Raw genomic sequence first — 25,173 nt, 5'->3', positions numbered from 1 at the left:
ATCTCCAGGCCCACCTGGAGGGTGGCAACCCTAAGAAAAAGGTCTGTTTCTAATGTTAGTTTTGGAACTTTTTTTGTTATCCAGTTATCAGGGCACCAGGCAAAGGAAGATCATCTACCGAGTTACTTCTCAGCAAGATAGTTCTGTCTTGCAAGTTATAAGTGGGCCTGAGGTTTCTATGCAAGAAGAGCTGCCGGTGGATGCAATGCATGTCTTCATAGATGAAAATGGTATGTTTCTATGGAAAAGTTAACTACTGGGGGGGAAGAAGAGGTTTCTATGAATTAAAAAATATTAGGTTTAAAAATGCTTAACATTTTAAGCAGCCTTGAAGTTTCTGCCCTTGTTTGCCTGTATCGCTCTGAAAATGTGACATAAACTGATGTTATTTTAATTATTTATTTGTTTGAAACATTTGTATCCTTCCTTCGAACCCAATTAGGGCTCTCAAAGTGACAGACAGAAAAAAAGACATTAAGATCAACTTACGAAAATACATATATGTAAAACAAAAATTAAAACAAACAGGAAGAGGGGTCAATAAGGGAATGCCAAACAACAAAAAAGTCTCAACTTGCTAGTAGAAAGCAATGATAGCAGGTGATGGATGAATTTCCTGAGGAGGGAATTCCATCATTTTGGTGCCATGCGCAAGAAGGCCTTTTCTCAAGTTGCTACCTGTTTAGCTTCAGATGCTGGGAGCATCTGAAGTAGGACCTTTGAAGATGACTATAATGGTAAGTAAGCTCATATGAGAGGAGCCCTGTGGCACAGAGTGGTAATGTGCAGTACTGCAGTCCAAGCTCTGCTCATGACTTGAGTTCGATCCCTGCAGAAGCTAGGTTCAGATAGCTGACTCAAGGTTGACTCAGCCTTCCATCCTTCTGAGGTCGGTAAAATGAGTACCCAGCTTGCTGGGGGGAAAGTGTAGATGACTGGGGAAGGCAATGGCAAACCACCCCACAAAAGTCTGCCAAGGAAATGTCCTGATGTGATGTCACCACATGGGTCAGTAATGACACACTGCTTGAACAGAGGACTACCTTTGTCTTTACCTTTAAGCTCTTATGGGAGTAGGCAGTTCTTAAGGTATTCTGGTCCCAAGCCATATAGGACTTCAGTAGTTGGTATCAGCATGCTGGTCAGTACAAGCATCTGGAGTTGGGCCCAGAAACAAATTGAAAGCCACTGTAGATGGCACAAGGATGGAATTAATTAATTGAAAACAATGGTAGTAACCCTGTTCATCAAATGCCATGGAGATCACCTTGTTTTGAATACAGGGAGCTGCTAAGATGGAGGTGTAGAGTAATAGTTGCTCTGTTTTCTAGGTTTATTGGCAGTGTTAGCTCTGTCTTTTCTTTTTTTCTTTTACCTCTCTACCTCACTCCATGTTTAATTATGTAAGGGAGGAGCGAGATGTGTAAAGAGTTAGTTAACTGCTTTATTTATTGTATGTTACTTTGTTTTGTTTTAGTAGAGAACAACAGGTTGTACTAAATTTCATTCAGAGGAAGGTTTAGCTTATTTCTGTTTGTCTCTGTGTTATTTTGTTTTGTGTTTATTTAATGATGTTTTTTATTTGACCTGTATTTGTATTACTTGTATTAATTTTATTTAATTTATGTTAACAATAATTTAGAATTATTTATATGTATTCAAATTCAAATTTAAATTATTTAGATTATTTTATTTTTCACTTTTATGTTCTGTCCTTCCCACAAGCAGGCTCAGGGCAGATTACAGACAAATAATTTGCTTCATAGGTTTACACAAATTAATAAATAATTAAAACACATTAAAACAAGAATTTAAAAACAAATTGCACTATTATGTGCACAGTCTCTAAAACTGGTGCCACTACACTCTGGAGTTTGTTCAATCTGGGCTGCATGAAAGTGATGTCCCCAAGGGGGGGCTTTTTTATTGAATGCCCACTACCTCAACTAAAGGCCAGGTGGAAGAGCTCTATTTTACAGGCCCTGCAGAACGGTAGAAGGTCCCACAGAGCCCTGATCTAACATAGAAGCCCCAATCCTGGTCAAGGCTAAATGGACATCCTTTGGGTTGGGGACAAGAGGTGGTCCCTCATGTATGTCAGTTCCAGGCCACACAAAGCTTTGAAGGTCAAAACCAGTACCTTGAAGTAGATCTGGTACTCAATCAGTAGCCAGTGCAACTGGCGTACTGCTGGCTGAATGTGTACCTGCACAGGCAGCAGGTGGGCTTCCGCATTTTGCACTAGCTGGAGTTTCTGGATCAGCTGCAAGGGCAAGCCCACATAAAGTAATTTACAGTAATCAAACCTGGAAGTGACAATGGAAGCCATGACTGGATGTCTACAGCAGAGCTGGTCGAAACTTAATCCAATGAAAATTGAGTCCTGTACTAGCACTAAATGTCTAGTAGTTGGTTAGTAGGCCATAGCTGGTTGTGCCTGATTGTCTCTGGTGTTTTGTCTTCCATATTTTATTACCTTTGTCCTTTTAATCTTTTACCAGGGACCTTCAAATAAGGACATATTAAGAAGTAATTACTTCTTTTAGGTTATTTAGAAGACAGCACCACTAGATATAGCCCTGGTATATTTAGGGAACATTGTATAGAGTTTTGCTGTTGGACTCAACCCAGATTTCTTGGTTTTATTCTGTGATTGTTAATTATTGAATTTAAATAGAATATAATTAGATTTTTCATCATTGTAGGGTCTACTTTTACTTATCTGCTATAACCAGGTTTTACCATATATTATATATTATGCTTTTATAGCTTTATAGACAAATTATTTTTAGAAACATTGGATGCTATAGCATTTAGAAAGCTACTGTGAAATATGGAGACATATTTGTACCCCCGAGAGATACTCGCAAGGCAAAGGCAAGCATGTGGTGCTATCAAGAAGGCTAGCAGCATTATTGACAGGCATGGCAACGCTGGGGATTAAACATAGAACTTGCTGGATGTAAAGCTGTGGCTCTGCCATAGAATCACACCCTCTCCCTCTGAACTCTCCTTGAACTCTTAATCAGCTTTCCAGGTGCCAGAGAAAGAAATGAAAGAAATCAACAGCATCCATTTATCTGTTGTGGTTCTCCTCTCTTCATTAATTTGGAAACAAACTTACTGCGGACTTTTACCTTAGCTGCTGTTACCCAAATTGGTGGTCTCCAAATTAATTGGGGGAGTTAGCATAAGTGGAGACTAGCAAGAGAGGGTAACTAAGGGATATCCACTGCATCCAGCAGAAAGGAGGGAGGGAAGATCTCAGATCCTCCCCCCTTCTGTTCTGCTAACCTCAGGAGCCATGACAGGTAGAAAGGAGGGAGGGAAGATCCCTTCCTTTCTGCTGACCTTGGGGAGAGTTCCCCCTGCAGGATCAGCTCCTGGGGGGGGGCTCTGTTGGACAGTCTGGTTTTAACTGAGCAGCTCAGCAGGTCCCCAGCTGACCCAGCAGGTTCAGTTCAACTGGGCAGCACAGCAGAGCCCCAGAGTTCTTCCTGCAGGATCGGCACCTTTTCAGGCTCTGTTGGGTAGTCTGGTTTAAACTGGGCTACCCAGCAGAGCCTTGGCCAAGCGTTGAGGCAAGGAAGGATCAGCTGGGGTGGCATGGAGCTGTCAGCTCCTGCTGCCTAGGCCAATCCTGGGCTGACTCAAGAGCCAGCCACCCCGGCATGGCAGTGCTCCATGTTGCTTCAGCTGGGGCTGGCTCACCTGAATAAAAGTTTTTAAAAAGACTTTTTCTGAGCTAAACCATATTGGTAGTTGAATAAAGATCTCTTATCTGTATTTGACTTAATAAATACCTGGAAAACACTGATAAGGTATTTTTTTGGTATTTATTTGATTCTATTTATACCGAACACACAACCCTAGTTTTCATGAGTGTGGCTAAGGGTATGTGATGAACTGGTTTGGTGTGAACTCTTGTTAAAACAGTTTTATTGGTAAGAAATCTATATCTTACAACTTTAAAAAATTTATCTACCCCATATATTACTTTCCACCCACCCTTCCCCGCGTTACTTGATCCCCGCCAGTGTTATTTAACATTTTTTAAAAAGTGGAAAAGGAGATGACTCATGTTCAAGTGGTGCTTGGCTGTTACAGCACATAGCATCTAGCAAAAACTGTACTGCAGACAGTGGTGGAGAGACAAAGTTCATCTTATCAAGTGGGGATTAGAGGGCACCGGGCTTTCACCAGGATGACTTTAGGTTGCAGTCCTGCTTCTGGTGGTGAGTTTAGTTAGATGGTGTGTGTGCTGCTTTTCAGCTCTTTTATTTTATGATTCTAAAACTGAGTATATTACACCTTTGAATTAATTGTAGTTTGTTTGTTTTTAAAGGAGAAATTAGATCCTGTTACTTAAAGGCTGGTAGCCAAAAAGAAGGAAATGGTCAAGGTCAGGCACCCAACTATGACTGTATTTCTAATGCTCGGTAAGTAAGCGTTTCTTTTAAATCTATCCACTGCCTCTGGTTGTAGAAGCCTAGAGGTTGCAAAAGAATAACACAATAGAATGGAAAATAAGTATATTCTGATGTACTTTATAAATGTCACATATATGATTTGTGTTCAACTTTGTTTCATGATCCCATTACCTTCCAGTAGCTGTCAATCAGTACATATTGGAAATTTGCCTTTGAGAAAATAAAATATTGTCCTGAGAAGAGTTTGGAGGTCTGTGTGTGAGCATATAACCAGTATAAAAAATGTTCTGAATATTATAGTGGTAACAAATTATGGCTGCTGATACAAATATCAGGAATATGCTAATGCTAGCTGGTGAGGACTTTGGTATAATTCTGAATGTCTAGCAGCTAGAGATTATAACCATAGTCATGTACCTCACTGGAGCAATCCTGAGGAGTTCTAAAGGACCCCTAACCCAGAGGGGTTACTATTGCAGTATAAATAGCATTGTTTTATATGCTTGGAAGAGGGATTACACCCACATTGTAATGTTTTTACCACTTCTGGTTAATTATAATATGCATTTATAATGTTGAGGGTTGTCATGCACCCTGGAAATCCAGGTATGTTCCTGATTCTGGGCTTTCTACCCAGAATCTAGAAAGGTATTGTGCAGCTCAGAGTCTAAGCTCTTTGCTTTTTGAAGAAATGACTCTTAAACGACTGCTTTGTAATTTAAAAGAAAATAAGTTGTGTGTACAAATATGTGCCATTTTCCCCTTGCACATGCTTTCTTTGTGTTGGGAAATATGTAAAGCCTCTGGCTTGCATGAGAAGGGAGGGAAACTGTGCACAACCTTTCTACAAGTCTTTCAGGAGCAAGTAGGGCTTTTTGTTTGTTTGTCAGTTGCAGTGCTCATTGTCACCTTAAAATTTTATGTGGTAGAAAACTGACATACTGGGGAGAGGATTTAGTTATAAGTTTTTTGTTTGTGTACAAGTTTTCTACATGCCTGAAGGTTTGGTTGGTAGAAGTATGCATGGGGGGGTGGCGGGGTTAGGATTTTTTGGGGGGGACAGGTCCATCAATCTAAAAATTTGGCGTATCTCTGTGCTGGTTTCGGTTTGTTTTCAAGGGTGTTTTATTTGGGGCTGGGGTAATCAGATTTATGTGTCCATTGTTTCTTATAGGGGTATTTCTGGTGTTTGGAGTGGGTGTTTTTAGAACTAATATGAAAATTGCAGGACATCAGGTCCTCCCTCTCCTCTAAAGATTTTCCAAGTTTGAAGGGGATTGGACAAAGGATCCTATTTTACAGACCCCTGCCCTGAAACAAGCTACTTTTAGCTTTCCAAGTCTCCATTGGTCCCTTTGCTGGGAATAGGAGATACTTTGAAGGGGTTGGAGTGTTTGTAGAAAAAATAGCATCAACATTGCAGAATTCCCTCTATCCCAAAGATTCCCCCAAGTCTGAAGGAGATTGGAAAAAGGGTCTGATTTTATAAACCCCTGAGGAAGGTGTCTGATATCATTGAGTTTTGCCAGTTCCCAGAGAGGCATGACATCACTTCTGCATTTCCCTGGAGGTGATGTCATGCTTTCTACTCTACCCCCCCCCCAGTCACCTGCTGGGGGGGGGGGTTTCTGTTTCTGTTTGTGATGGTTTGTTGTTTCCTGATGGGATTTCGGAATGCTCTTGTTCGGGAAATAGAAGTTGCTTTAACATATTAAATTGAAGGTTTTAACTATGGCATTTTCCTCTATAAGAAAAAAGACCAAGATGGCTGAGGACACCTTGTTCATGGGTCCATAAAGTCAGACCCTTTTATTGAACCTCCTTAAAACTTGCATGGTGTTTAGGAGAGAGGCAATATTTGGTTCCCTACAAATGTGGTTCTATTTGCTCTAAACCACCTGCTGTAGGCTCCTGGAACTATATCCTATTCCACCTACTTTTTTTGTGTTTTTCTTTCATGCTGCCAGAAAGTCCATTAATTCTGTTTTTCATTATACAAAACTGGAATTTCAGTATGCATATCTCTAGTGATTGGTTCTAGCAAATAATTGCATGGATTTATGTCATCTTTATCCTAGTCAGCTGCACCTTTCCCCTCTATTCATTCTCTCTCTCATGTCTTTGCTCATCTTCTGGTCTCTTCCTTTTACCTCATTCCTCTGAACCACTCCCAGCTCTGATACTTGGCTTCTACAAATACTGAAAATAATACAAATGAGAGAATTATTGCCTCAAGATTTCATATTAATAATTCATTATGCACTTGGATATGTTGTTACATTTAATCCTACCAACTCCTCATTGTTTTAGCTATGTGTCACTTCATTTGCCACTAACAATACTTATTAGTCTAGTATTCAGTGCCAGCACCTGTTTCAGTTGCTTTGGGTAAGGGACCTGCAGTGGGTCATCTTGACAGGAGACTTGCCACTCCTTCAGTTAGGTAATATTCCTTAGCTACTTCTGGTCAGGTTTGGTCTTGGATGCTTTTGCACTTGAAGTGAAAAATCAACCAACACCCTGACTTTATACTCCACTTGTTGGTATTTCTCAAAGATGCTGCTGAATTTTGTTTTCAGCTTTGCAACAAATTGCAAAATTGGGGATCTGAAACAGAGAAAAAACATGCTATTATATTTATATCTTTATTGTCTTCCTAGGAACTTGAGTAGGTATTTATTGGGGGTAGCCAAACTTGCTTAACATAAGAGACACATGAAATAAATGTCATAAGAACATAAGAGAAGCCATGTTGGATCAAACCAATGGCCCATCCAGTCCAACATTCTGTGTCACACAGTGGCCAAAAAAATTATACACACACACACACACATATATATACACACACACTGTGGCTAATAGCCACTGATGGACCTCTGCTCCATATTTTTATCTAACCCCTTCTTGAAGCTGGCTATGCTTGTAGATACCTGTGATGGTAATAAATGGGTTAACAAGAAAACTAAGGACGCCTACGTCAGGTGATCTGAGGGTGGGGGCCAGAGTGCTTGGAACTCTCAGAGGTGATTGACAGCTAACAGCTGAGGGCAGTTAGTGACAGACAGAGTCTGTGGGAGACTGCTGAAGAGAGCAGTTGGTCTGAGAAGGAGCTGAGACAGGAGCTGAGGAGAGTCTTCGAGAGAAGCAGAGCTCACTGTTTACTCTATAAAGACAGCCAAGGAACTGTGTGTGTCTAAAGGAGAGTCACAGTAAAAGACCTGAGAGGACACAGACACAGAGACACTTCTCTTAAGAGCTAAAGAGGTGGTTGAGGGAAAGATGTGGGTCTAGAAGTCTGAAGGGCTGGGAGAAGAGACACCAGTCAACTTAAGGGACTTGGCGCATTATACCCAAGAGGCCAACCCAGATTAGTGTTGGAGAGTGAAAACTGTATGATCTGTGAAACCTGAAAGACCTAAGCGAAATTGATATTATAAAGCCTGAACTACGAAGAAACTGTTAACTGCTTGAGATACAATATAGCCCATGTATATATTTCCCATTCCCCAGTTGAAGACTGTGTGTGTACATTAATAAATTTCTTTGGTTTACTTTAAAGTTCTCTGGTGCCAGTATATTGGGAAAACTATCAAAGCTGCTGTGGTCCCCTACAAACTGAGTTTATATCCATCTGAAAGCGAAACAAAAACACCGAAGAGACTAGTAGGGAGAAATCCATATTACACCCACCCCTTGAGTTCCATAGCCGTGAGGTAAAATTTAAGAGGAAGAACTGAGGCTGAAGAGGGGCTGGGGTAGCCATAAGCCGCATATAAAAGTGATCTAATGAGACTGCGAGGCAGGCTGTTATAACACCACCACCTCCCGTGGCAGTGAATTCCACATGTTAATCACTCTTTGGGTGAAGTACTTCCTTTTATCCATTTTAGCCTGACTGCTCAGCAATTTCACCGAATGCTCACGAGTTCTTGTATTGTGAGAAAGGGAGAAAAGTACTTCTTTCTCTACTTTCTCCATCCCATGCATAATCTTGTAAACCTCTATCATGTCATCCCGCAGTTAACATTTCTCCAAGCTAAAGAGCCCCAAGCGTTTCGACCTTTCTTCATAGGGAAAGTGTTCCAAACCTTTAATCATTCTAGTTGCCCTTTTCTGCACTTTTTCCAATGCTATAATATCCTTTTTGAGGTGCGGTGACCAGAATAGTACGCAGTATTCCAAATGAAACCGCACCATTGATTTATACATGGGCATTATGATACTGGCTGATTTGTTTTCAGTTCCCTTCCTAATTATTCCCAGCATGGCGTTGACCTTTTTAATTGCAATCACACACTGTCTTGACATTTTCAGTGAGTTATCTACCACGACCCCAAGATCTCTCTCTTGGTCAGCCTCTGCCAGTTCACACCCCATCAACTTGTATTTGTAGCTGGGATTCTTGGCCCCAATGTGCATTACTTTGCACTTGGCCACATTGAACCTCATCTGCCACGTTGACGCCCACTCACCCAGCTTCAACAGATCCCTTTGGAGTGCCTCACAATCCTCTCTGGTTCTCACCACCCTGAACAATTTAGTGTCATCTGCAAACTTAGCCTCTTCACTGCTTACTCCCAACTCCAAATCATTTATGAACAAGTTAAAGAGCATGGGACCCAGTACTGAGCCCTGCGGCACCCCACTGCTTACCGTCCTCTACTGTGAAGACTGCCCATTTATACTCTCTCTGTTTCCTATTAATTAGCCGGTTTTTGATCCACAAGAGGACCTGTTTTTTTACTCCATAACTCTCGAGCTTACTAAGGAGCCTTTGATGAGGAACTTTATCAAAAGCTTTCTGGAAGTCAAGGTAAACAACATCTATTGGGTCTCCTTTGTCCACATGTTTGTTCACCCCCTCAAAGAAATGTAACAGGTTAGTGAGGCAAGATCTTCCCTTACAGAACCCATGCTGAGTCTTCCTCAATAACTCGTGTTCATCAATGTGCCTACTCATTCTGTCCTTGATAATGGTTTCTACCAACTTTCCTGGTATTGAAGTCAGACTGACTGGCCTGTAATTTCCCGGATCTCCTCTGGAACCCTTTTTAAAGATGGGGGTAACATTTGCTACCTTCCAGTCCTCAGGAATGGAGGCAGATTTCAATGAAAGATTACAATTTTTTGTCAGAAGATCCACAAGTTCAACTTTCAGAACTCTTGGATGTATGCCATTTGGACCTGGTGACTTATTAGTTTTTAATTTGTCTATCAGTTGAGAGGCACAAGACATGAATGTTGAAGGACATGAATGAAGACATGAATGTTGAAGGAAGGATGGCTGCGCCTTGCCAAAGGGAAGCTGCGCCTTGCCAAAGGGAAGCTGCGCCTTGCCAAAGGCTGAGCACATCTCACAGAGGTCTGAGAGGAGCAGAGCAGCTCTGATAGCTGAGACAGCTGGAGAAATTGCTGAGAATTTCTGAGTTTTGAAGGACTTCATTCTAAGGTTTGTGGGGCTGCCTAAAATTCTAAGGTGTGATAGCTGGGGAACTGCTCTTTGTTTGGTTGACTGCTCTTTGTTTGGTTGACTGGCTTAAGGGTGAAAGAGATTGAGAGTGATTGCTGCTGATTGAGAGTGATTGCTGAGGAGTGCCTCTGCTCCACCTCTTTGCATTTTAAGCTGCGCCTTGCCAAAGGGCGAGAGCTAAAGGGCTCTTGGCCTGTGGCTCTTCGCCTAGGGGCTCCCTAAGGAGCAGGAACCCAGATCCCTGGCTTCCTTGTTCTCCAAATAAGGTAAGTTCCCAATAAGGTAAGTTAAGGTAAGGTAAGTTGACCCCCCAGAAGGGGAGCCACTTAAACAGCATTTAAAGAGGACTGTATATTTTAATATACAGAATATAGAATGCCAGCAGGGGGTTGGGGGCTTTCCAGTGTTTTGCACTGAGTGTCACATGTATGACTATCTGCCCAAAGGACAGAAGTCTTGGGTGTGTGCTCGATGCAAGGAGCTCCTGGTCCTCAGGGAACGAGTTCGTACCCTTGAGGCCGAGGTGACTGCTCTGGAGAAGCAGAGACGGTCAGTTAGGCACTTGGGGAAGACTCTCGGGGGCGTATTAGATGAGCCCCGCTCTGAACGTAGCAGCCCCGTTGCTGCCAGAGAGCGTGAGGGTCGAGAGGGAACAGGGCACCATGCTGAGGATAAGGGGAATGCGCCCTCAGAAGGGACCTCTTCTTCGGTTGGTGAGCGGGAATCCTTTCGCGCCAAGGAACCATCCCTGAGCAGGGGGAGAGGGGGGGTATTGGTAGTTGGTGATTCGATCATTAGGCAAGTAGACAGCCGGGTGGCGAAACCGCGTACTGACCGTATGGACATTACGTGTGTAGTAGATAGACTGATAGACAGTGCTGGGGAGGAGCCTGTGGTCGTGGTGCATGTTGGCACCAACGATGTGGGGAAATGCAGTCGTGAGGTCCTGGAGGAAAAATTTAGGCTGCTAGGCGGGAGACTTAAGGCCAGGACCTCCAAGGTAGCCTTCTCGGAAGTGCTACCTGTTCCACGTGCAGGGCAGGAGAGACAGGCACAAATTAAAAGTCTCAATGTGTGGATGAGACGATGGTGTAAGGAGGAAGGGTTTAAGTTTGTTAGGCACTGGGATGCTTTCTGGAACAAGCGGGAGCTGTACAAAAGAGACGGTCTCCACTTGTCCCCGGATGGAACCAGGCTGCTGGCGCTTAAAATCAAAAAGGTGGCAGAGCAGTTTTTAAACTAAATCTTGGGGGAAAGCCGACAGGAGATGAAATGTCTCTGGTTCGGGAGGACTCGTCTCAAAGAGATGAAGGGTTAGTTGCTATTTTTCTACCGGGAAACGGACCGGAGTTGTCCACTGTGAAGGTGACAAACAATATGGACTGTCTGCCAGAGTCTCGAGGCGGCAGGAGGAAGGTGGCGGCCTAGCTCGCCTGGGAAATTATAGATGTTTGTATGCAAATGCTAGAAGTGTTCCAAGTAAAATTGGTGAATTGGAATGTTTAGTGTTGGGAGAAAACATAGACATTGTGGGAATTTCAGAAACTTGGTGGAATGAGGAGAATCAGTGGGACACGGTGATTCCTGGATATAAGCTATATCGGAAGGATAGGGAGGGAAGGGTTGGAGGTGGGGTGGCTCTGTATGTCAGAGAGGATATACGGTCCAGTAAGACTGAGATCTGAGAATTAGATTCACTTTTAGAAATGCTTTGGGTTGAAATAGAGGGCCCAAAAGGAAATTTAACTATGGGAGTTTGTTATCGCCCACCAAATCAAAAGAGAGAGGACGATTATAATATGATGGAAGGCTTAAAGATAGCGGCTAAACGTAAAAACTGTGTCGTAATAGGTGATTTTAACTACCCGCAGATTGATTGGGTCAATATGTGTTCTGGTCGAGAGAAAGAGATTGAGTTTCTTGATGCTCTCAATGACTGTGCTATGGAGCAGATGGTCTCAGAACCTACCAGGGGTGGGGCGATCCTGGATTTGGTCCTAAGTAATGCCCAAGACTTGGTGAGAGATGTAAAAGTGATTGCGCCGCTTGGGAGCAGTGACCATAATGTTATTGATTTCACCGTTTGTATAAATAGGGAGTTGTCCAAAAGGACCACCACAACCACGTTTAACTTTAAAAGGGGTAAATACACTGAGATGAGGAGGCATGTTAGGAGGAAACTGAAAGGAAAGGTAAATACAGTCAAAACCCTTGGGGAAGCTTGGAGGCTATTTAAAACCACAATCCTAGAAGCTCAGATAAAATATATACCACAAGTTAGGAAAGGCACAAACAGGTATAAGAAAAGGCCTTCATGGTTAACAAACAAAGTAATGGAAGCTGTAAAAGGTAAGAAGGACTCCTTTAAGCGGTGGAAAACCAGTCCAAGTGAGATTAGTAAAACGGAACACAGGCTGTGGCAAATCAAATGCAAGACTGTGATCAGGCAGGCAAAAAGGGACTATGAGGAGCATATTGCAAAAACATAAAGACCAACAATAAAACTTTCTTCAAATATATTAGAAGTAGGAAACCAGCCAGGGAGGCAGTGGGGCCCTTGGATGACTATGGGGTAAAAGGATTACTGAAGGAGGATAGGGAAATGGCTGAGAAGCTAAATGAATTTTTTGCCTCCGTCTTCACTGTAGAAGACGAGAACTTTTTTCCCACCCCAGAACCACTAATTTTGGAAGGGGTGTTGAAAGACCTGAGTCAGATTGAGGTGACAAATGAGGAGGTCCTACAACTGATAGACAGATTAAAAACTAATAAGTCACCGGGTCCGGATGGCATACATCCGAGAGTTCTGAAAGAACTCAAAGTTGAACTTGTGGATCTTCTAACAAAAATCTGTAATCTTTCATTGAAATCTGCCTCCGTTCCTGAGGACTAGAAGGTAGCAAATGTCACCCCCATCTTTAAAAAAGGTTCCAGAGGAGATCCGGGAAATTACAGGCCAGTCAGTCTGACTTCAATACCGGGAAAGTTGGTAGAAACCATTATCAAGGACAGAATGAGTAGGCACATTGATGAACACGGGTTGTTGAGGAAGACTCAGCATGGGTTCTGCAAGGGAAGATCTTGCCTCACTAACCTGTTGCATTTCTTTGAGGGGGTGAACAAACATGTGGACAATGGAGACCCGATAGATGTTGTTTACCTTGACTTCCAGAAAGCTTTTGATAAAGTTCCTCATCAAAGGCTCCTTAGAAAGCTTGAGAGTCATGGAGTAAAAGGACAGGTCCTCTTGTGGATCAAAAACTGGCTGAGTAATAGGAAGCAGAGAGTGAGTATAAATAGGCAGTCTTCGCAGTGGAGGACGGTAAGCAGTGGGGTGCCGCAGGGCTCGGTACTGGGTCCCATGCTCTTTAACTTGTTCATAAATGATTTAGAGTTGGGAGTGAGCAGTGAAGTGGCCAAGTTTGCGGATGACACTAAATTGTTCAGGGTGGTGAGAACCAGAGAGGATTGTGAGGAACTCCAAAGGGATCTGTTGAGGCTGGGTGAGTGGGCGTCAACGTGGCAGATGCGGTTCAATGTGGCCAAGTGCAAAGTAATGCACATTGGGGCTAAGAATCCCAGCTACAAATACAAGTTGATGGGGTGTGAACTGGCAGAGACTGACCAAGAGAGAGATCTTGGGGTCATGATAGATAACTCACTGAAAGTGTCAAGACAGTGTGCGTTTGCAATAAAAAAGGCCAACGCCATGCTGGGAATTATTAGGAAGGGAATTGAAAACAAATCAGCCAGTATCATAATGCCCCTGTATAAATCGATGGTGCGGTCTCATTTGGAGTACTGTGTGCAGTTCTGGTCGCCGCACCTCAAAAAGGATATTATAGCATTAGAGAAGGTGCAGAGAAGGGCAACTAGAATGATTAAAGGGCTGGAGCACTTTCCCTATGAAGAAAGGTTGAAACGCTTGGGACTCTTTAGCTTGGAGAAACGTCGACTGCGGGGTGACATGATAGAGGTTTACAAGATAATGCATGGGATGGAGAAAGTAGAGAAAGAAGTACTTTTCTCCCTTTCTCACAATACAAGAACTCGTGGGCATTCGATGAAATTGCTGAGCAGACAGGTTAAAACGGATAAAAGGAAGTACTTCTTCACCCAAAGGGTGATTAACATGTGGAATTCACTGCCACAGGAGGTGGTGGCGGCCACAAGTATAGCCACCTTCAAGAGGGGTTTAGATAAAAATATGGAGCACAGGTCCATCAGTGGCTATTAGCCACAGTGTATGTGTGTATATAACATTTTTGCCACTGTGTGACACAGAGTGTTGGACTTGATGGGCCGTTGGCCTGATCCAGCATGGCTTCTCTTATGTTCTTATGAGGGAGGGGGAGGTGGGTTAAAGTAAATCTTTAACTTTAAATGCATTCTCCAAGTCACCAGCTGGCTTGGCTTGGAAAAGTGATTTGAAGAGATAAATGCCATTTCCAAGCTGGCCAACAGGGTAGGGGGGGTTTCAAGAACCATACAGTTTCTATGAAAGAGCCACATGTGGCTCCCGAACCATAGTTTGGTCACCCCTGGTTTATATGGAGTTTTCTCTGTGAGGCAGGTAGGCTGAAAGAGTGCTTTGCCCAAGGTCCTCCAGTGGTATTCATCACTGTGCTGGATTTGTATTAAGGACTTCAAGATCAAAGTTCATCATTGAATTAAATTAGCTCTTTGAAGGAGGAAGTTGAGAAGTTGCTCCTAAAGAAACTAGCTCTTGATCCTAGCAGTATATTATGGAGAGTGACTGAGGGGGAGAGGGACTGAGAGAGAGAGACTGAGAGAGAGAGAGACTATTGATTCCAGTAGTAGCTGGAATCTCTTTACAGAATTCTCAGTAGTTTTCAATACCATCAATATGGAATGGAATCATCACAGTGGTTCTGCTGCTACCTAGCGGACAGATTCTAGAAGAAGGTAATGTAAATGGGTATTCTCTTCTACGGCATTTATCTGTGCATCTAATAGCAAAGTCTAGCTTCCATCTGTGAATACCGGAATCCATGGATCATGACCAAACTAAAGCTAAAGAGGTTTTTCTGAAATCTAGGGGAACTCCCTAGATTTGCAGAAAAATCTGCAATCTTAACCAAAATATATGGTGGGGCTTAAATTGTTCCCAGATAAAATAAAAAAGTGCTGTCTGCACATGTGCAGAGAATGCACTTACAGGTAGTGCTGGTGCTGAGTCCTGCAAGGATCTGCTCTGGACCCAGCCACTACAGTGGAGAAAGCCGGGAGAGGCTCTGGGCCCAGCTGCCACTGTGGAGGCCAGTCCCTGGGCCTGGCTGCTGCAGTAGAGGACACTGGAAACTGCTCTGGGACCAGCTGCGGTGGTGGAAGACACTGGGAGCCATTGCAGGTCTAGCTACAACAGTGGAAGATGCCAAGAGCACCTCCAGGCCTGGCTGCCATGGAGGAGGATACTGGGAGCAACTCCCAGGCAATGCTGCTGCCAAGTTCAAACGTGAGTGGTGGGATGTGGAGCTTAATCAGGCTAGGCAATTGGATGGGCATGGAATTCCCTGCAACAAGTGTTCTGCCCCTCCCCCCTTGTGCTACTGGATTTCTCAGGGATCAATTTTGTCACCTATGCTGTGCAACATCTACCTGAAATGGTGAGATAATCAGGATCTGTCAGGGTGTGCGTGTCTATTATCCTAATGATATCCAGCTCTGTTTTTCTCTGCATCTGAATCAAGTGAAGTAAAGGATGTTCTAAATAGATGGCTAAAATCAGTATGGCCTGGATGATAGCTGTTAAAATTACAGCACATTCTATACAAGATGGAAGAGTTGATGGTAAATGATCAGTTGTCCAGATCCTGATATTTCCCCTGTTTTTCCAGGGCTTTAAATTTCTCATTTTCTCATGTTAATGGCACTCCCTACTTGCGAGTGCAACTGTAAAATCTCTGTGACCTACCACTATTTGAAATAGAAAGGGAATATCATAAGCTGATATTTCTTTGTGTATGTGAATTCCTGATTTAGGAGGCTTTTAAGTACTAGTAAGGCTACTTTTTAAAAAACAGAAGCTTCAAAGAATTCTCTTTCTTACAAGCGCATAAATGATTGATCAACTACTAGAAGTTATATCTCTCAGCTTCACATTACTTTTGTCAAAAAGCTTTTCGTCTGTCATTAGTGCCTTGAGCACATGCTCTTCCTTACTTTACCCTAAGGGATTGTTTATTTTAGGTATGAAGGAAAAGATACTAAAAACAATTATTTTCCGACTTAATTGATTTCTAGTTTGTTTCCAGACCCAGTACAGAGTCAGAGTATGTATGTATGTATGTATGTATGTATGTATGTATGTATGTATGTATGTATTTATTTATTTATTTATTTATTTCAATTTATATCCCGTCCTCTCCGCAAGCGGACTCAGGGCGGCTTACAACATCACCCAGAGTAGTTGCATCAGAGTGGTTTCATTATATTGGGAGCAAAAGTAAGAGTATCATGAGCCAAATGCCTATTGCTTTACCTCATCCAGGGCCTCCCAACCCATGTGTGCAAAGTACTTCGACCCGTATTTCCCTCCTATTCATCCATAGCTCAAACTGGACCATTGCAGATACAGGTTGTCACAGTTCAGCTCTTGCTTTAACCTTAGGGTGTCCTTTTTTCTTCCTTTCATTTTTTGGCGAGGATAGTGGGAGGAAGGTACTGCAATAACATAACATGAGCCTAAGTAGTGACTTTGCCAATGGAAGGCAATGTGGTATAGCAGATAGAGTACTGAACTGAGAAATTGCTATCTTCATTTTCAAAAAGTTTTATTATTTTCAGAAAAAAAGACAAGATAGAGATAGGGGATTGGGAGATAGAAAACACCATACATTCCGTTATTATTTTATCTAGAAATTCTTTCTAAATTTATAATTCTACATTGACTTCTTATCATAGCTTATCCTCTGTTATTTTTCACAACTGCACCAATTTCATGTTACATTTTATAATATGTTCTTTTTGTTAAAATTTACTAAATTTAATTCAATAAAAAACAAATTTATACTATAAAGTGCAGGGAAAAAAAATAAGTTCACATCAGAGAATCTTAAAAGTCTTGATTATCTAGCCAGGCATAAAATTTATTCCAATATTTTCTTGCTTCTTCTTTAGATTTCCCAGTTAATAGCTGAGATAAAAAGTCCAGCTCTGCTGTTTCCAAAACCTTTCTCACTACATCTATTTTCATGGGAATCTCCTGAGTCTTCCATCTTTGTGTCAGAAAGATCCTAGCTGCCGTGTTAAAATGCGCCAACAAATGTCTCATCTCTTTGGAATAGTCCTCTGGAAATATGTTCAATAAAAATAGTTCTGGTTTGAAATGAATCTGTGTCTTTGTAATCCTCTGCACCATTTCATGGGTCATTTTCCAATAACCTTTCATAGTCTCACATGTCCACCACATATGGAAAAAGGAACCAGTCTGTTTGGTACATTTCCAACATTTGCTGGACATATTAGTATAGATCTTACACAGTTTCTGTGGTCTCAGATACCATCTATAAAACATCTTGTATAATCAAAGATTTCAGGTTTTCACGGCTGGTAACATCATTAGGGTTTGTAGAATCTTTCGGGCTCAAGTGCCGTGTTCTACTGGAGAAAGTTTTTCTTTCACCACACCCCCTCCAGCCTAGAAATAGCACCTCTCCAACAGCCCTGGCCTCACTCAATGCACAGCAGCCAAGAAGGTCAGAGCGCCTGCTCCGGCTGCAAAGCCACTGAGGATGTTCTCCGCAGCCGAGAACGAAACGTCTGGAAGAAAAACTTTCTCCAGTAGAACACAGCACTTGAGCCCGAAAGATTCTACAAACCCTAATCATCTTGTATAAATTTTCTTTAAAAGTCACTGACCTGGTTAACTTCATATTCAGTTTCCAAAGTCTCTTCCAATCTTCTAATGCAATATTATATCCAAAGTTTTTTGCCCATTGAATCATACAATCCTTTATAACTTCATCTTATGTCTTCATTTGGAGTAAAAATGCATATAATTTAGAAATTAGCTTTTCTTGTAGGTCCAACAACATTTTATCAAATATATATTGTTCTGTATTAAAACCTATTGTCTTGTCTTTCGCATATCTCGATTCGACTTGCATTCTCAACCACCAATTCATTTTAATATCCGTATTTTCTAATTTTTCTTTGGTTTTAGTTGATTGTCTTTTCCCAACAAATCATCATACTTGTAATTCTGATTTATTTTTAAAAGGTTTGGGTGGGTAAATTCTTCTACTGGTGAGACCCATCTTGGGATTTTTTGATAAATTCTTGTCTTCAACCATGACCAAGTATGATACAAAGATTTTCTAAACTAATGTTTTTTAAAATACAAATGTCCTTCAAGTCTTTGGTACCACATATATGCATGCCACCCCATAGCCAAATCACGTCCTTCTAATAACAATTGTCTCCTATCATTCAGGAGTATCCAGTCTCTTACCCATAATAGTGCAGATGCTTTATAGTATAACTGCCAGTCTGGTAGACCCAAGCCTGCTCTTAATTTGAAATCCTTTGAGTTTGATCCTAGGTTTTTTGCCTTGCCAAATATAATTGGCAATCATCCTGTTCAGTTCTTGAAAAAATCCACTATTTAACAATATTGGAATAGCTTGGAATAGGAACAATAATCTTGGAAAAATGTTCATCTTTATTAGCACTATTCTTCCCAGTAAAGATAAGTTTAAGTCATACCATTTTTCCAAGTCTTTTTTGAATTCTTTAAATAGATTGTCATAGTTATCTGCTTTTAAGTTGTTACATTTATTTGAAGTAACAATGCCTAAATATTTAATCCTTTTTTCATGTAAAAATCCTGATTTCTGCTGAAAGGATTGAATTTGTTCCATTGTCATATTCTTTGCCAAAAATTTTGTTTTGTGGTAATTAATCTTTAATCCTGCATATTGGCCAAATTGGTTAACCTTACTTATAAGACAGTCAATTGAATCCATTGGTTGTTCTAATATGAAGACTAAATCATCTGCAAAAGCTCTGAGTTTATATTGTTCATTTTTTATAACAGCTCCCTTTACATTTGAATCTTTCTTTATTTGGTTATTCAGTATTTCTAGAGATAGAATGAAAAGTAAAGGTGACAGTGGACAGCCTTGCCTTGTACCTTTTTGAATTTTAATAACATCTGTTAGTTCGCCATTCACTGTCACCCTTGCATTTTGTGAAGAATATATTGCTTTTACTACTCTCAAAAAATTTTCACCACACTCCATACCTTTCAGTTGTTGTAACATAAAATGCCAGGAAACATTGTCAAAAGCTTTCTCAGCATCCAAGCAAATTAGTGCTAATTGTTTCTCTGGATGTCTCTCATAATATTCCAAAATGTTACAAACTTTCCTTACATTGTCTTTTAAATATCTTTTAGGAAGAAATCCTGCTTGATCATAGTGTATTATAGATTGTAGAACTTTCTTCAAATGTTGTGCCAATATTGCAGCAAAAATTTTATAATCCACATTTAAAAGAGAAATTGGACAATAATTTTTAATATCTTTCAGATCATTATTTTCTTTTGGAATTGAGGATATTGTAGCTTCTTGCCATGAGACTGGTATTTGACCTTCTTGAATCTCTTCTATGAGACATTTAAATGGTAAAAGTAAAGAGTCTTCATAAGCTTTATAGAATTCTGCAGGTAGACCATCTGGACCTGGAGCTTTGCCTTTCTTTTGGGATGTCATTGCCTCTCCAATTTCTCTTATTGTTTTTGGCTCATTTAAAATTTTTTTTTGTTCCTCTGTAAATTTATTAAGGTTATTTTGTTTGATGTATTCTTCTAATTCTATTTTCTGAACTTCTCTTCATATAATTTTTTATAAAACCACTCCACAATTTGAGAAATTTTTTGTTGTTGACTTTTTTCTTCATTATTCTCATCTTTCAATGATGTAATTATTCTTTTGGCCTTCTCTTTTCTAATTTTATAAGCTAACCACCTTCCCAGTTTGTTAGCATGTTCGAAAAATTTTTGTCTGGCATATCTCAGTTTAATCTCCATCTCTTCCATACAGACTAGATTCAATTTATGTTGCATTTCTTTCATTTTTTTTTGAAATTCACATTTTGTTGGTTGTTTTTTAAGATTCCTTTCCACTTCTCCGGCCTGTGATATTAAGTTTTTTAAATTTTCAGATCTCTCTTTTCTTTTCTTGCTACTATATCTAATTGCAAGACCCCTATAATAAGCCTTAGCAGTATCCCAAACTACTTGCATTTTTACTTCTTGTGTTATATTCTGTTTGAAGAAGTATTCCATTTCAGCCTTGGATTCTTTAAGAAATTTATCATCTTTCAAAATAGAAATGTTTAAATTCCATACTTTTCTCTTCCATGGACCTTTTAACTTTACCATTACAGGACTATGATCTGAAATAACTCTTGTTTGAATTTCTATATCAACTAAGTCTTTAATCAGGCTTGTCAAAAGCCAACACATGTCTATTCTTGACCAAGTTTGGTGTCTGGCAGAGTAATAGGTATAGTCTTTAGAGTTAGGATACCTTGTTCTCCATGCGTCTACCAGATCCATTTCTTCTGCTAATTTCCAAAAACTTACTGGCAACTGAGGGCCTTTACATTTAGTCTGTTTGGACATTTTTTTAAATCCAATTGTCTATCTGGAACTGCATTAAAGTCTCCTATTAAGCAGTGTTCTGTGTAATCCAAGTTTACTAGTTTGGAATGCAAATTTTGAAAAAAAATTCTCTGTTATCATTTGGAGCATAGACATTTGTCAATAATTTTTTTTTATTATCCACAGTAATCTCTACTAGCAATATTCTTCCATCTTCAGAAGTAAATTTCAGTTGTGGATTGAATTTGTCTTTGATATATGTTGTCACTCCCCTTTTCTTCTTGTTGTTGTCTGTTGCTGTAAGTAGGTTACCTAGTTTTTTATTTTTCAAGAAGTGTTGATCTTTCGTTAAAATATGTGTTTCTTGCAAACAAATTATATCCATTTCCAATTTTGCCAAATATCTAAATGTCTTCCTCCTTTTTGCAGGATAATTAAGTCTATTTACATTAATTGAGACTATTGAGGCAATTATGGATTTGAGTTATCCTTATCTTTTTTATCCTTTTTGGGGTGTTACCTTGTATGGTATCTCTGTGGTTCATTTGGGTTTTCTTCCCCAGAGACTTCACCCGCTTCCTCTTTTTCATCTTTCTTTTCCTTACCTTCTTTTCCATTCATTCTTTCCCCAAAATGTTGCACTTTAAAAATGGAGTTAATCCTGTATCTGGTCTCCTGATATGTAAAAAGTAGGCCCTCTGGCATTAACCACATGTAGGGTATTTCTCTTCTTCTCAAAAAATCTGTTAACTCTTGATACACTCTCCTCTTTTGCCTCACAGGCCAGGGATCCTCTCTCAAAATTTTCACTATATTTCCAGCTATCATCATTGGTCTATCTCTTACTTGTTTTAAAATGTCATCTTTAATCCTCTTCCTTATGAATTTCAAATGTACTTCTCTAGGCAGCTTATTTCGCCTTGTGTAGCTCGAGGGTACCCATCTAACTTGATCAAATTCCTCTTCCATCCTCTCAGGAGTCACCTGTAAAATTTCAGCCAGAGCCTCACTTAAGATTTTCTGTAGATCTTCATTTTTTTCCTCTGGTATGTTTTGGAACCTCAACATATAAACAGCTCTGTCTACTTCCAGTTGTAAAAGTCTAGAGTCTTGTATACTCTGTACGTTTTCCATGTACTCTGCCTTCTGGGTATTCTCTGTTACTTGACTCTCCAATGTTTTTAAGGCCTTATTAGTCTCAGTTGTCTGTCTGGTAATCTGTACAAGCTCTTTTTTTAATCTCTGTCATCTGCTCACCTTGGTTGTCTACTTTGCTAGTTAGCTGTACTATAGCAGTCATTAAAGCAGCTGGCATTACTTTCATGTCCCCTTGTGTGGGTATAAATTTACCTGGCCCCGCTGGTGGATTAGGTGAAGGGAACATTTGTTTTCCTTCTTTGTTATCTTTTTTTTCTTACAGAGTCCTTAGGTTCACTCATTTTTGTTGAAAGTAGATTAGATTAGATTAGATAATTTTATTTGTATCCCGCCCTCCCCGCCGGAGCAGGCTCAGGGCGGCTAACAGCATTATATAAAAACAAAGTAGAAACACACACCTATGGAAAAAACCAATACTACTACTTCTGCTTTTGTTTTGGAACTCTGTGTTCTTGTTTACATCAGATAAACTCAACTATGTTCTAAAGTACACTTGCTATCAGACAGCTCACAAATGAAAACAATTTTCTGGTCTCTATCCACAGTTTGTGCCAGTCAAAACAATACTAAAAAAGCCTCTTTTCAGTTCAGCACAACAGATAGTAAGAAAAACAATTCCGTTCAGTTCAACTCTCTGCATATGTAGCCTTTGCCTACTGTAAAGAGCTAGGTTTGTTCAATTGTGATCCAAGACACCGACCAATCTTCCAGATAGGTTTCATGTATAAAAAAATGCAAAACATAAATCTGTAATCCAAGGGCTGAATACCCTATTTGTAATCCAAGAGTGAGACCCAAATTGAATTATAATAAGCCAAACCACGACAGAGAAGAACCAACACCCAGGAGAAAAAGACAAAAAGAAAAGCAGGTATATCCAATGGAAATTCTATAAACCAGATTAAAAAAATCCTAAAATTATAATCCAGGGCTGAGTGCCCTATTTGTAATCCAAACAGATGCCCCCAAAATAATTTAAAAAATCATTAATCCAGAGGTAAGAAGAAAAGAAAAGCCCACAAGTCAACAATAAAGGCATACAGATGTCCATAAAATAAAAGGCTAAACCAAAAGTCTTTACAACAATATCCAAAAAATAATCCAACCACAGGTATACCAAACGCCAAAAAAGAAAAGGAAAAAGGTAAAATACCAAATAAGGCGGTTTATATCCACAGAGAAAATCAAATAACTAATTATTGATTTTTTAAAAAAAATTCCAAAGTACTTTTGTTATCACCAGAGATCTTGTTTTGTCTTAGTCAGTATCAGATTCCCAACAGTTTTTCTCTTTACATGCTTCTAAGTTCCATCAAAATAACTGATTCTTCAAAACACATCTAAACCATTCAGCATTCAGATCTATCAACAGAGATCTTTTCCCCAGAAGCCAAAAACTTTCCTCGCCCACAGAGGTTTAAAAAGAAACCATTCAACTTCGAACATTCATTATAGATTGATGAGATCTCTTTCATGCAGGTACTCTCCATATATCAGGTTGTGCAAACTTTTTCAAGCGTTGCAAAAGAAAGAGGGAGGGTCCCCCCCCCTTTCCTAGTCTCTTGCTTTACTTAAGATCTGCTCTTGATTTTCTTTTTCCTGCCAATGTCAGTCCTAAGTGGTATAAACATGAGGAAAGAAAAACACACTTACAGTAGTCAGAGGTATTCTGTCTTTTATAAAACTTGAAGATCCAGAATGTAGAGTGGAAGAAGCTGAGAAAGGAAACAGGTGACTGACTCTTGTGCCATTTAAAAATGGCGATCGGCACAGAGAGGCTTGAGAAAAGCGGGATCATGGTGTTGCTTGTACATGAGAAGTGACAGCATATAGCACATGCTGTAAAAGTGAAACTAGATCTGGAAGCTAGATGATCTAGATGACAGCAGGTGGCTGGGTGCCAGAGGTATTGCATCAGCCAGCACAGTCAGCATGACACAGCAAGTTGCTGATTGGCTGGTCAATGTATAAATGTACAAAGTCATTATGGTGTGTGTGGGTTAATGGAGTTGGAGTTGCAGCAGAGCATACTGTCGGAGAGAAGAGTGATTGGTGTGTAAATAAATGTATATAGTGGTTTTACAGCTACTGTGTACAACCTTCATTCTTGCGTCGCTAAGAATCACCCTCTTGGACTCTAAGCACATCGACACATGGAGTAGCTGCCTCTGCTGGTCTCCCTGAACTACTGCTTGATCCTCTTACCTTCTGGGAGCCTTCCTGACCCCCAGAGTCGGGTCGTCCTTGGCGACCCCTCTGAAATGCTGATTTGAGGGTGGCTCAGGACGCGACGGTCCGAGCTCTTCTCAACCAGAAATTGCTATCTTACAGCCCTAATAATGGTGTTAGAATAAAATGTGATAGCTTCATGCATTTCATCCTGTCCTACATGGAAGCAGGATGAGATACCAATCTTAATAATAATATCAGATCAAAGACCCATCTCAATAAGCATTCTACTTCCCACTTCCAAGCAGTCAGACAGATCTATCAGGTAATTCACAAACAGAACATGATAGAGACAGCTGTTCTATGTTTATCTGCAGCGTTGCCTATGCATTTGGCAATATATCTTCCCTAGGGATATTCCCTGCTCTCTCTTTCTTTCAGACAGCCGTGCAAAACGCAGACTGAATACTGTGGTTTCACCTTGATTGACAGCAGGCAACTTTATAATATAAAATGAATCACCTTGGAAATCTGTTGAAAATCTCATGATTAATTTGTTTTGATTGTTTTTATGCCCATTGATCATTCCAGTAGTGGTAGAGGTCTATGGCTGCAAAGAATTAATTGCAGCAGAGTCAGGGATTATCCTCTAGTGACTGGGAGAAAGATATTTTTAAAATATCCTGCCAAAGCCAGTTCTTAAATACTGTAAAATGCAAGTGTGTTTGGCCTCAAGTATGCAGGAATATTTCACTCTAGCTGATATAGTTTTTTGATTCAGAATAATCCCCATAAATACCTAGTTTCAGATTCTCTTGTACAGTGTGAAGGCATTTTATTGTGAATACTTTAATGGTACCAGAGTTCTTTTGGGCAATGGCATCCATATCTGACAGTCTTCAACACCACAGTATTCTTCAAATTATCAGAAATATATCCTGCACTCAAGATAGTTTATTTGAAATGGAAACACACATTCTTTTAAAGTTTGATAGTGCTGAATGGCATAGAATAGCAGGCATATCTTCTTAGTCATCAAGGTGACTTTAAACAACAGGAACATCCTTCAGCTATGGCTGCCGATTTTACTACTTTGCAGATTGTGAAGGCTGCTTTTTGACAGGTTTCTCCTGCTGATTTGCTGCATAAATGTCAGACAGTACATGGTGAAAATCTTTATGCTCTTTGAGGATTTGCTGGTATAATTAACAACTTGTTTTGTGCTTCATTTATATTGTCATGTTGTTTTGATATGCACATTTACTTACAAGTGCATCTTAATTGATTTCATCAGAGCATACTCCCACCTAAGAGTATAC

At 40.3% G+C, this 25,173-nt stretch overlaps 1 protein-coding gene across 1 annotated transcript in view; it reads left to right on the top strand.

Moving 5' to 3' along the window:
- Positions 1–25,173, top strand: part of PCNX2 (pecanex 2) — a 293,389-nt gene that overhangs the window by 26,999 nt on the left and 241,217 nt on the right. The window contains exons 7-8 of the mRNA XM_060242977.1: positions 85–230; positions 4,346–4,439. Coding sequence (XP_060098960.1) covers positions 85–230; positions 4,346–4,439 — 240 coding nt within the window. The remainder of the gene's footprint in view (positions 1–84; positions 231–4,345; positions 4,440–25,173) is intronic.

Source organism: Heteronotia binoei, chromosome 1, assembly GCF_032191835.1.
Source record: "Heteronotia binoei isolate CCM8104 ecotype False Entrance Well chromosome 1, APGP_CSIRO_Hbin_v1, whole genome shotgun sequence".
NCBI lineage: Eukaryota > Metazoa > Chordata > Lepidosauria > Squamata > Gekkonidae > Heteronotia > Heteronotia binoei.
The sequence above is the reverse complement of the archived record's forward strand: the minus strand, read 5'-3'. Positions and strand labels throughout refer to the sequence as shown.